Source organism: Pholis gunnellus (assembly GCF_910591455.1).
Source record: "Pholis gunnellus genome assembly, chromosome: 22".
Lineage (NCBI taxonomy): Eukaryota > Metazoa > Chordata > Actinopteri > Perciformes > Pholidae > Pholis > Pholis gunnellus.
The window spans coordinates 11,915,896-11,927,225 of record NC_136549.1 but is presented as its reverse complement, the minus strand read 5'-3'; the positions used below and the strand labels follow the sequence as shown (position 1 = coordinate 11,927,225).

The 11,330-nt window shown below is 42.2% G+C and overlaps 1 protein-coding gene across 1 annotated transcript in view; it reads right to left on the bottom strand.

Moving 5' to 3' along the window:
• Positions 1 to 11,330, bottom strand: part of iqsec3a (IQ motif and Sec7 domain ArfGEF 3a) — a gene marked incomplete at both ends in the record, with an annotated part of 78,663 nt that continues 67,333 nt past the window's right edge. The window contains 6 exons of the mRNA XM_079183400.1: positions 1 to 561; positions 4,937 to 4,980; positions 5,307 to 5,399; positions 7,155 to 7,313; positions 7,759 to 7,858; positions 9,025 to 9,150. Of these exons, the coding sequence (XP_079039526.1) occupies positions 1 to 561; positions 4,937 to 4,980; positions 5,307 to 5,399; positions 7,155 to 7,313; positions 7,759 to 7,858; positions 9,025 to 9,150 (1,083 nt within the window). The remainder of the gene's footprint in view (positions 562 to 4,936; positions 4,981 to 5,306; positions 5,400 to 7,154; positions 7,314 to 7,758; positions 7,859 to 9,024; positions 9,151 to 11,330) is intronic.

Below are 11,330 nucleotides of genomic sequence, written 5' to 3'. Positions count from 1 at the left end.
TTACACCATGCTCCGAGAGCCACTTGGGGTCCGGTGTAGACTGAGGCGGGGGTCGGGGGGTATATACTGGTGAGGGTGGTTGTAAGGCGGTGGTGGGGGAGGCAGCGGGGGCTGGTGGCCGTCGTTGTCATGAGAGCAGTCCGGCGAGCGGACCGGGGTGGACATGGCCGACTGACTGAGCTGGTGGTGGCTGTGGTGGTGATGCTGGTAGTGGTGGTGTGTGGGCGTTTGGCTGAGGAAGGCCTCCATGCGTCCGTGGCCGCTGTTGTCGAGCATGATGACCTTGACGATCTGCTGACACTGGATGAGTGTCTCGGGCCTCAGATCAGTCATGCTGACAGCCGGCTGGTGGTGCTGCTGGAGGTGGAGGTGGTGGACAGGGGTGCTTGCCGCTGACTGCAGCTGCGGGTGCTGAGGTGGAGGCGCCGGCCCATGGGTTAGCCCCTGGAGCCCCTGCTGGAAAAGCAGCTCCCCCTGGTGGTTAAGAAGGGCCACGCTCTCGGGACTCCGAGCCGTGCTGCTGCTGAGCTGGTACGTCTGAAGCCTGTTGTGAATTGACACCTAGTTTAGAAAACAGCCAAGAGAACAGCATCAAATGTTATAAAACTGGTTCCTCCTCTACAGTCCGTCAAGCCCTCTTTTTGCTTTTTTTTGGGGGGGTGGGTGGGGTTGGTGAACGCACAGCACACACACACACAAGGCATGCGTGGGGGCTTTGGTGTTGGGGGAAGTGTAAAAATATTGTGACTACTGCAAACTCCCCTCCCTCCACCCCACAGGTACTGGGAACAGTGCAGCTTGGATGCTGGGAACACCAGTGTGTGACTGTGGTCAGGAGGAGGAGAGTGGTGGGGAATGGGGATACGAGATTTGGTGTGACGCTACAGAAGGGGCCCGGTGGTTCCAAAGGGGACACTGAGGGCCCCTGTGTCTCCCTTCCAAACCACTGTTTGGCACTATGGTGACAGCGGACACAAGGAGACTTGGGGGGGGGGGGTCGGGGGGTAACCAGAACAAAGACGGAGGTCATACGAAGAAGAGGAAGAGGTGGAAGGAGAGGAGGTGAGCAGACTGACAACCACAGACGTCCACAGGTAACACTCATCAGAATACAAACCTCCATACGTCACATTTATTTCAACTCTCTATTCTCTGCAGACACTTTCCCTCTGTCAAAGTTTGTTTCTCTGCAGACAGTCTTCTTCCCTCAAAGTTTATTATCTGCTATCTGTCTTCCTTTATTGTTGGCTACCTTTCCTGAATTCTTTTTATGTCGCCTATTTTAAGGAAACAAGTCAGGCTTCCAACCCCGTTCTCAGAAAGCATATGCCAAAACAAAAATATAAGAAGCATTGTCATGCTATTTTAATATTTGTTGCAAGTTGAAAGCTCAGGTTAGCACAGTGTTTGTTAAGTAGAGTTCCAATTATTGGTCAATATAACTAAATGCATTACAATTCAATTGAGAAGAATCTATTAGGAGAGGATAATGACCAAGTGAAAGCAACCATTTGCATGTTTATCCACTATTTTGACCACAACAGCCTGTTTTTATGTTTAGCCAAATTTTTCTCCGAATTTTGGGAGATCAGGCAACTTGCATTAGCATTCACACAGCAGCTAATTGCCTTAAAAAGCAAGAGCAGTCCCAACTAACAACCCTTAATAATGTTATCTATGTTCTTGTCATTTTAATGCCTCATGGAAAACACATTAGAGCCTTATGTCAGGAATTAAATATCTTTTCTTTCTCCTATAAACTTACTTTTCATACAACTGAACCACATTCTCAATTACGTTTCCAGGATTATTTTTGCCATTTTAACACACGTGATTGAAGTTGTTCATTGAAACAAAACAGAAACGCAACCAAATTAATTGGTTAGGTTTAGAAAAAACTTCATGATTTGACTTCAAATAAGTATGTTTGTTATGTTATTTACTGACGTAAAATAAAAATAGGTCAACATTGACTTTTGTCTCCTGAGTAGGAGTCCTGTGTTGAACTTCTTCCCTGCATGGACTTTCGAAAAGTAATTGACAATACAGTTTTGTTTTAAACGAACGTAACTTTTTGGACACCATGCTGTTTATCAGTATCTTTCAAGTACCTAACTTGTTAAAAGCTATAAGTACCAGAGCTGTTTTTAAGTCTTTTGAACCGAGTGCGGGTCAAGTCTCAAGTCTTTAGAGGATTAGTTAGAGTCTGACGCGAGTCTACAGCTCTGCAATGTACTGTAAATGTGCTGACTAACTGTCTCCATAGTCCATAATTTCTGACTCAAGAAATTAGTTTTCAATTAACTTTTATTAACCTTCTGTTAGGATGTCAATCAGAATAAAGTTTCCCATAAAAACTCTTCAAAATGGCGACAGTGTGAATAAGGTCAACGGAAAATCACCTGCAATATAATGGACTTTCAATGTAAAGTATCTGAACTTAAGAAAGGGCTTACAGCGGTGTTCTCTCCTTCTCTTACAGGAGCTGATGTAACTCTTGTGTGAAAGAACTCCATTAACATTTGCTCCTATTCAATCTGCCAACCACTATTTCTCCTTGACAACTTGGCACATACACTTAAGAGTACAGTATCAATGAGCTCTGAAGAACTTTAGATAAAGAATGAAGGATTTCGCTGACCTGCTGTTGACTTTTAAAAGTTTACATTTTAAGTAAAAAACGTCTTTTCTTTCCCCGACAGAAGACCAAACGTGTCCAAAGTGTGAGATGTATGCACAACATAGTGCCCTCAAAAATGTCCACAGCGGAATGAAAAATATACACTACGATCGGTACACAAACTAAACAGCAGAGGGAGTCATTTCCAACACAGCTCAGGAAGTAAATCCGCCGGGCCAAGAAATTCATTTTAGCTATGTAACATTTTAGCTATGTAAAACCACAAGTTATTGTTCTCACATGAGTGCAGATCAAACAAACAAGATGTAAAGTAAAGTGTCATTTAGTGAGCTCCAGAGGTGCTGGTAGATTTGAACAGCTAGCTTCCCCCCTCCCCCCATGTTTCCCCTAAGCTAGGCTAATTGTCTCCTGACTTTAACTCCATACTTGTCAGAGAGAATGGCGTATTGATGTTTTCATCATATTAACTATTGATTTTATTGATTTGCAAGAGTCACAATATAATTGACTCTTGCGAGTTTCTTTTTCCAACAACAGCATTAACATTTGAATTTGTTTTCCTCCTGTATGTGATTTGGACGGTGTAGTACCCAGCTGACATATATTTGCTCTGACGAGGGCACGAGTGGGTGGATCGTTTGCTGGATGAGGAGAAGCTGGCAGAGTTTAAAAAGGGCAACTATATGCAGCAGTCTGTTTGCCTGTCATGTCTGTGATGATGGCTTTCTTTGTGTTTCCTTTTGCTTTGTATGTAAAAAAACAAACATATCCTTTTAAAAGTGTGCCCTAACACGTCACTGGTATTGCTGACTGACGGTGTGTTACCATGACTGTGTCTTCAAGGGTGCAAAAAAAACGTGATGAAAAGGATTTTGAAAAAGTGAGGGGGATGTGCGAATTACACCTTGACTGTGTTGAAACTCTTTAGCCACATTTAAACCACAGCACAGACTGCGCTGAGGGAGACAATAAAATAAAATTCTTCCAATTTATAGAAGCTTGCTGTGGGATTCAGTCATTCACGCCTCTAGTATGCGCAGGATTGTCTGTGTGACCCTCCTGCTTTCCAAGATAAATGTGTTTGGACAGCTAACGGCTCCCCACCAGCCACTGACATTTACTGCACACTGCATGGCAGAGAGGATGACGGCTGGTGAAGGGAGCTCAGACAACCTTGAAGACTGGCCTGATCATCGCTCCCTATTATGAGGACCCAAAGGCTGCTCAGAGAGCAAGAGAAAGAGAGAGCACTATGCATAAAAGAGCCATTGCACATTAGAAAAAATAAATATATATATATATTTGTTTATGTCTTTTAAATGTCTCTTGTGCAGCAATGAATGCACGTTTGCTCTTCTGTAATTATTGTGATTCTACAGGCAGGTATGGCTTTGAAAATGAAACCCTTCTAAAGCCATTTTAGTGCGATGTACGGTATATGTCCATTTGTTCGAACCAGCACCTGAGTACAGATTTACAGCCTGCAGTATTAAGAGTGAGCTGTGTGAAATTAAACAGCCACTGAGTGTCAACTTGACCCTGTCTGTTTGGTTTTTCACTCCAGCCCCTCAACTCCACAGCCAGAGAAGTGACGAGGGAAAGGTCATCTGATGCCACTAGGATGGTAATTGCAAAGCCCCATGGGTACCGTAGTTCAGCTTGCTCTATTGCTTGCATGAAATGTTCGCACGAGAAGTTTCCCCCAGAGAATCTGGCAGAGGGGTGGAGAGGTGACGTTTCTGGGTCAAATGAGCGTTAAATTTATCCGCCCGCATGTTACTGTGTTAATTAAGGTCTTGGTGCGTCACGTGGGTACACACACACACAGACACACACACGTAGTATATTTATTCCACACATGTCCTCAGCTACTTTCAGCAATGATGGCTTCTTTCTTTTTTTACTATTTTAAGCACCAGAAAAGGAGTCAACAATTCTGCCTGAGCTTGTGAAACTAATTACAACCTATTCCTTTTTTTAGATATTTAAGCCTCTGAGTCTGATGTGTTTTCTGTGCATGGGTTATGATTTGATTAATTGTATTAATTTCCACAAACACACCATCTTTAATTTTTGTACGGCAAAGTACTTTTATCTAGTTTGGGTGGGTTACCTGACACACTCGCAGCACTTTACCCAGCAGTGCTCGTTCTCTCATCCACTTCTGCTTGACGCCTCGAGCCCGAAAGATATGACTAGTCCTGAGGTTTAATCCTATCTCATCCTACCTTGATGCTGACACCCTGTACTGACTTACCTGTTATTTGGGACATGGCCCTATAACTAAGTACTTACCTCTACTGCATTGTGTCCACTTCTTTCATCTATCTCCTGGTTTCCTGGACGGAGAAAAAAAAGGAGGGAAAAGAGACAGAAGTGGCAGCAAAATGTCTGTAATTTTATCCTTAACTGCTTAATAAAATGTTTTTTAAGTGCAAGAAATACACTTTAAAATAAGGCACTTCATATCAATCCAACCAACAGACAATACATACAAGATTTGTTAGACTGTAACACCCTCTTTTTAAAATATAAACGTGTTTTTCCAATTCAATAATTCATAAAAACAGCAGTGGTTCAACTTTAAATTAATGCAATTGAGGACAAGGTCTCTTCAGTGGGTCTTAAAATGAAAAAGCGACGGTGTTCACACACTCACACACACCTGATGGGGAGCCCTGTTTGGCGCGCAGCTCTAGCTGTGTGCCGTTGTTCTTTACTGAGTGTGTCTTGGCTCCCTGCTGCTTTTCCAGCTCCCCTGCAAAGAACAGAAGACAAAAATTATCCATAATTTACACACCATGACAGAGCGCAAAATAGGTAGATAGACAGGCGGTATAGACGTAGATGGGTAAGAGTAACAACATTAATCGGCATAAGTCTACTTTCTTTAAAATCTCGTTGCCTTCCCCTCCCACTCTCTCCTCTAATCTCAAAACACAACTTGCCATCTTACTAATTACACTTCACACTTGATGGTAATTACGTGTCATTTCCAATCATGATGACTAAATGTTGTTTTGTCTCCAACACTGCACTGCATTCTAATTCTGAGCTGCAAAACTGCCGGATGCGACCTTAAAGCTGGGGGAGGCAGGTTATTATTGGGCAAAAATTCCATCGTAATCTTTCATCATATTGTAATTCAATGGGCAGTTTTCTGGAAAAGCCCCTAAGCCCCTCCCACAAGACGAGCAGGGACATATGCACACGCTTCATACAGTAACTTGTCATTCATTTAATTTCAGAAATAGACAGAAAATGTTGCCAGTAAGAGTTTAGCCTTCTGCCAACCGTAGTTGTCACGCAGAAGGCTAAGCTCTTAAAGATGGAGAGAGAATGACGCTCGCCCCAAGCAACTGCCGTAGCCACCGTGAGGCTAGCTCAGACTCTCTTTTGGGTTGCTTTCCAGCGTTGGCAGTTGTTGCCATTGCTGGAATAGCGATTTCCCCCCGCAGGATATGCTGCCGTTGAATCAGGCTGTCACGGAAGTGCATGCACATCTGCATTTGTAGTACAGCCAATAGGAATTTCCCTCAGATCGCAATGCAGGAAAATATGCACCTCCATATAAACAGAAGCTGTAAATTCTCCATCCTATCTCAAAGAGGGAAAGCCCAAACATAAGTGTGCCAGCCGCAGGGATGTTTGCTAATGTGCCAGCACCACAAACCCCTTGGAGGAGAAAGGATGATCTGGTGTTTTTCTGTGCAAGTGCCAGCAATCATTCTTGTTCTAAATGTTGTTCCCGTCTTTGCAAAAAGTTTTTGTGTGCATGCATTTTCAAGAAATATGTCTCAACATGAGTTCTTATTTGCGTGTGTTGTTTTAAATTGCGCACAGCTGTCTATCCTGGCTCCACTCTACTGACATAAATAACTTCCGTCTGTCAACCACTGCTATGTTGTTGCCTGCTCTCCCCGGGCTTCTGGCCCTCCCTCTCTGTGAAGGCTTGCGTCAAATACCAGCAGGGGAGGCTCTCTTTGAGGCCCACTGGCAGGAGCCAGGCTCCGGATACTCTGGTTCTCCGTGTGGGTCTAAGTATGCACATGTCTTATTGTCTGGGGAATTTCAAATGCACGCAGACCCAAACAACTCAGATGCCAGGCCTCTTTTTACCTTCAATTTATTGCCCCCCTGCCGTCTGTTTGAGCTGCAGTGCACCAAAGATAAGAAAATGCAAAAAGGCTGTCCGCACCTACACAAGTTAACAAATATCACAAAACGAAAGGACGACTTCTGACTCCAGTGTACTATCTGAGGACGTATTGATTCCCACACAGCGTATTTTAGAATCCACTGTAGTCTCCCATTTTCCAAGATGTGAGATTATTGATTTGGTTCAAAATGTGACGCTGGCTGCATTGCCAGAGGAGGATTCTCACACACATTTCACTTGATGGACCTTCTATGTCACATACACCCAACTAACTGGCAGCCTCCAGTCTAATGTATGCGTCTCTAATCTTTCATTGTAATATGGGGAAAAAAAACCATAAAGACAGACACTTACACTCGATACGTATCTGCTCCATCTCCGACACCTCCGCGATTGATTCCTTCAGGTCTTCTACAAATTTGAGCAGCTCCTCAGCACTTTGGGCACAAAAGTTAAGTACCTGCTTTTTGTCTGAGCCAAAAGGTGAGAGGATGGTGATGCCATGAGGGTAGTCTGGGGAGCGCAGAAGAGTTGTTGAGATAGGAGTAACAAGAGACATTGCAAGAACAGTTTGCAAGGAATCAGCGAGTTTAATACGACAGACATTAAAATACCTTTGAATGTAGATTTGTTTACTCATTCTTTTCTCCTTTTTGGGAGATATTGTAGGAAAACACTCAATTGTGCATGCAGTGTGGACTGAAGAGGGTTGGGATGATTACATTTTGAAAAGTAATTGCAAAGGCATGATTCACGAGAAGCTTTTTTATGGGAAAGTCATCACAAATATGAAAAATGAAGCATTAATACAAAGAAGTTAAATATTTAACGTATTTCGATTACAGCCATAACTCCTAAACTCCTTGTTTAATTCCCCTTGGAGGTACTTTTCTCTGTTTTGTAACAGTCCAAAGTGTCTTTCACAGCAGCTGTCTGCAGTGAAGACATTATGACTTACATTCATTTTCAAACAGGTGAAACTGCATGCCAAGTAGGCCCATTGCTTTGCAGAACGTGTAGGCTGCAGAACTCTTCTTCTTTGGGCAAAGCTTCAAGATCTGCAAACAACAAGAAACCAGAATAACGGCAACAATTTGAATGACCGAGAGCTCAAGTGTTCGGAAATCTTTTTTTAATGGTCCACAGATATGTATAACAAAGCTCAGAGCAGATAGAGTCTATATTAATGTGCAATATAAGTTTCAAAGTGTATCCGATTGTGTGCTAGAGCTCTTTGAAAAACAACACCATGGCGAGCTTATGTCAGGATGTATTTAAATGTTACGGAGCTTTTTCATCGAATGACCTTCCAGATAGAGAAAGATGAGGCGAATCTGTTTTTGCAGCGCGACCGTTGGGCATCATTTACCAGGCGAGCCGTGTTAAACCAATACATCACATTGACACATTAAAAGCTACTCAACATTTTCAAGCTACTAGAACACGGGCCACATTTAAAGAAAAGTCCCCATCGCTTTAATTTTGCAGTAAAGTCTTTCAGAATGTCTGTCCCACTCTCAACGCTGTTAGGAGAAAAACGTCTCCCTGGAATAAATCGCACCGCTAGCTTTTAGTGCCAAATGAACAGAATTCCATTGTGATGCTTGAAGATGACTCCTTTCACCTCTTACTTCAAAATTGTCCTTCTAATCTCCCGTTCCTGCAGCTATACCAATTACTTTTATGCTTAAGCAGAAAAGGGAGCGGGAAATAACAATGCTTCTTTTCCTTTTGCTGCATTTTGCTGGCCTGATATCAACATTTGACATAATTATGAGAGTAGTTAAACACTTTGGATGAATAACCCCTACGTGCCTCCACATGGGCACATTAATTATGCCCAACATTAAACCTTTTATAATTCTCCAATCTACACAACTTTGGACCAAATGATTAACTTATCTGTGCTGTGAAAAACTACTTTATTACTGGCGCTTAAAGCTGCTCTGTAGGGGACAGATATTTGCTTATGAGTGCACTGCAAAACCGCATTTACTATCTATTATTAAAAGAAAGGGCCGGAGGGGACTGACTGATGAAACATCGAGGAAGAGAGGGAGCTCACAGTCGAGGTAGGTGATGGTGCATTGCAGCTATAAGTGTAAAATAAGCAGCTTTAAACATTGACTGTTTGCAGCAGAAACAACACTTTTTGGGTTGGTTATGAAGATACTGAAAAAGTTTAAAAGAAAAATATGAATTATTACTCTGAATCTGTACTAACCACAATGAGATCATTGAAGAGGAAGACTTCTCTCTGGTGTGCCGCCTGTTTTTGGGCCTTGTTGACATCAGTCACCTCAAAAAGTCGACTGCAGCACACCAGTCTCCTGTGAGGGACAGAGAGAACCTGCAGAGAAAGACACATCCAGGTAAAAGGGAAGCTTCAATCACTCCGATGAAGTGTCTCAGAAGCTTGAAAGTCATTTAAGACCGTATGAAGGAAAGACTTTCCCATCAGATAAAACATTTCCCTCAGCAGGGGAAAGAGTATTAAAGGGAAACCGGGAGACTTTTAAGACAAATGTCTCTTGGCTGGAGTACTAGACATTATTCACTGGGGTTAAAAGCTGAGACTGAAGTATCACAGAAAGAAACGCCATTAAACACAGTTTGCTGAGACAAATTGGTGAAATAAAGACTGACCTTAAAAAAAAGAAGAAAAAAAAGAGAGAGAGAGATAGGGATGAGGCAGGATGTTGTTTAAATTGTGTTCCCCTGAGGAGAACATGGGCATACTTGCAGGTTTACATGATTCTTTACTTTTCTGGGCTGGGGTTGCTCTTTGTAGTTTCACTTGCACTGAAGTTTCTCACCTTTCTATTTGATTAGATGTGAACAAGCAAAAAGTCTCATTTTAGTATTTGAGGAAAATTAAATGTATGAGCAGGTTTGGCGATGCGTGCTCTACCTACTTTGAGTAAATAGAGATACCTGCTTGATGCTTACTTTTAGTAGCTGGAGCAACCCTAGAGTAGGAGTAGAGCAGTCTTGCTCTGAAAGAGTTCTCCTGCTGCAAGTCGCTCAAGCAAAACCTTTTATGAGTTACTGTCAAATTGAGTGTTGTATTTTTTGCGATGTACGTACATCTTGCCGTTTAGTTATTGGCAACTAAAGACAACAGTTGGAAACGCTACACTTGGAGGTCCATAATAAAGTTGGTGTTCTGTATTTTTACAAAACACTGCAGTTGTGTTGCTGGAGGCCTGGCTTCTCCTCTTAGACCTAAGTGCTTTTCGATGTTTAAGCAGATTACACACTACAAAAATGGCCGAGACGGATCAAATCATGTTCTCACACTATTTTCTCTCTCACTTGTCTCCATTTTGGATCACAGTTGTTCCCCACTTTGGGATCAAATAGATCCATTCGTGGGCCTCCGATCTTTTTTTGTTTTTGTGCTTTTCCAATTTTAATTCCCTCTGCTCCCTGGGGACTATTTGCAAAGCGGTGAGTACACACACACACACAGCCTCTTTCTCTTTCTCTCACGCTCTTATCTCTCATCACTGCAGGGTCTACAGACTCCCGCCCAGCTGGTCAAAGCCAGCCTGCTTTCTCATTACACTAATGTCAGAAACATGTAAAGACATCATTAGCTTGAAATGCCTTATGCATGTTCGACACAAAAAAGGAAATGTGGAATTGTTAGGAAACAGTTTGACAAGAGAGTTAGTCATGAAATGAACAATATCAATTGTATGACAAAAGAACATGTATTCTACAAATCGTATCCATATCGAATATTTAAGGACATTTAACCGTAAAACCGCTTGGATGTAAAATCACTTCATCACATTCAAGAAAAGTTGTTTTATGTCTTTGATCAAGTCATCAAATATTCAGCAAAATCTCTTCAAATGTGAACCACTCCCCTTTTGCATGTGTTTTAAATCCACATTAAAGGGACTCTCACACCTGCTGTTACAATAATTATGAAAAGGAAACTTTATCTAAGTCTTTTTATGGCAGACAGCTGCAGCAATAGTCACTTCCTGTCACAACAATCCATCAATTGTTTTGGCCATAACAACACTCCCTCTGTCATCCTATGGCTACTCATCCATCACTGAGACACACTGAAAGGCAAAAGCCCCCCCAAAAAGCTCCAATCATCAGCAATTTTGATACACTGTATATATTTCATGAATAAAGGATAAAATAAATACTTCCCTGAACTGTTGAAGCCTTTCAGTGTTGTGTGTGTGCTCACAAAGCCCATACCCATGAATCAGTGTAATCAGTCAATTATAAAGTTAAATATGTCAGCCTGTGCGTCTGACTCTTACTCTTACTACTTGTAGTCTAAAACACATTCAACTTTGCACAGAAATATTCACAGGGTGAATGAAAACAATAGCCACAAGTGAATATCTGTAGTGGACTCTTAACTAAAGGACATTCCAGTGTTTAAAGAGTGGTTCAACCACTTACATTACTCATGTGCACTGACCAACCTTTCAACCTTAAACAGTTGAAAAAAAAGACTCTTAATGATAGCGGTGGTTAATGACGTATCCAGCTGGAGTG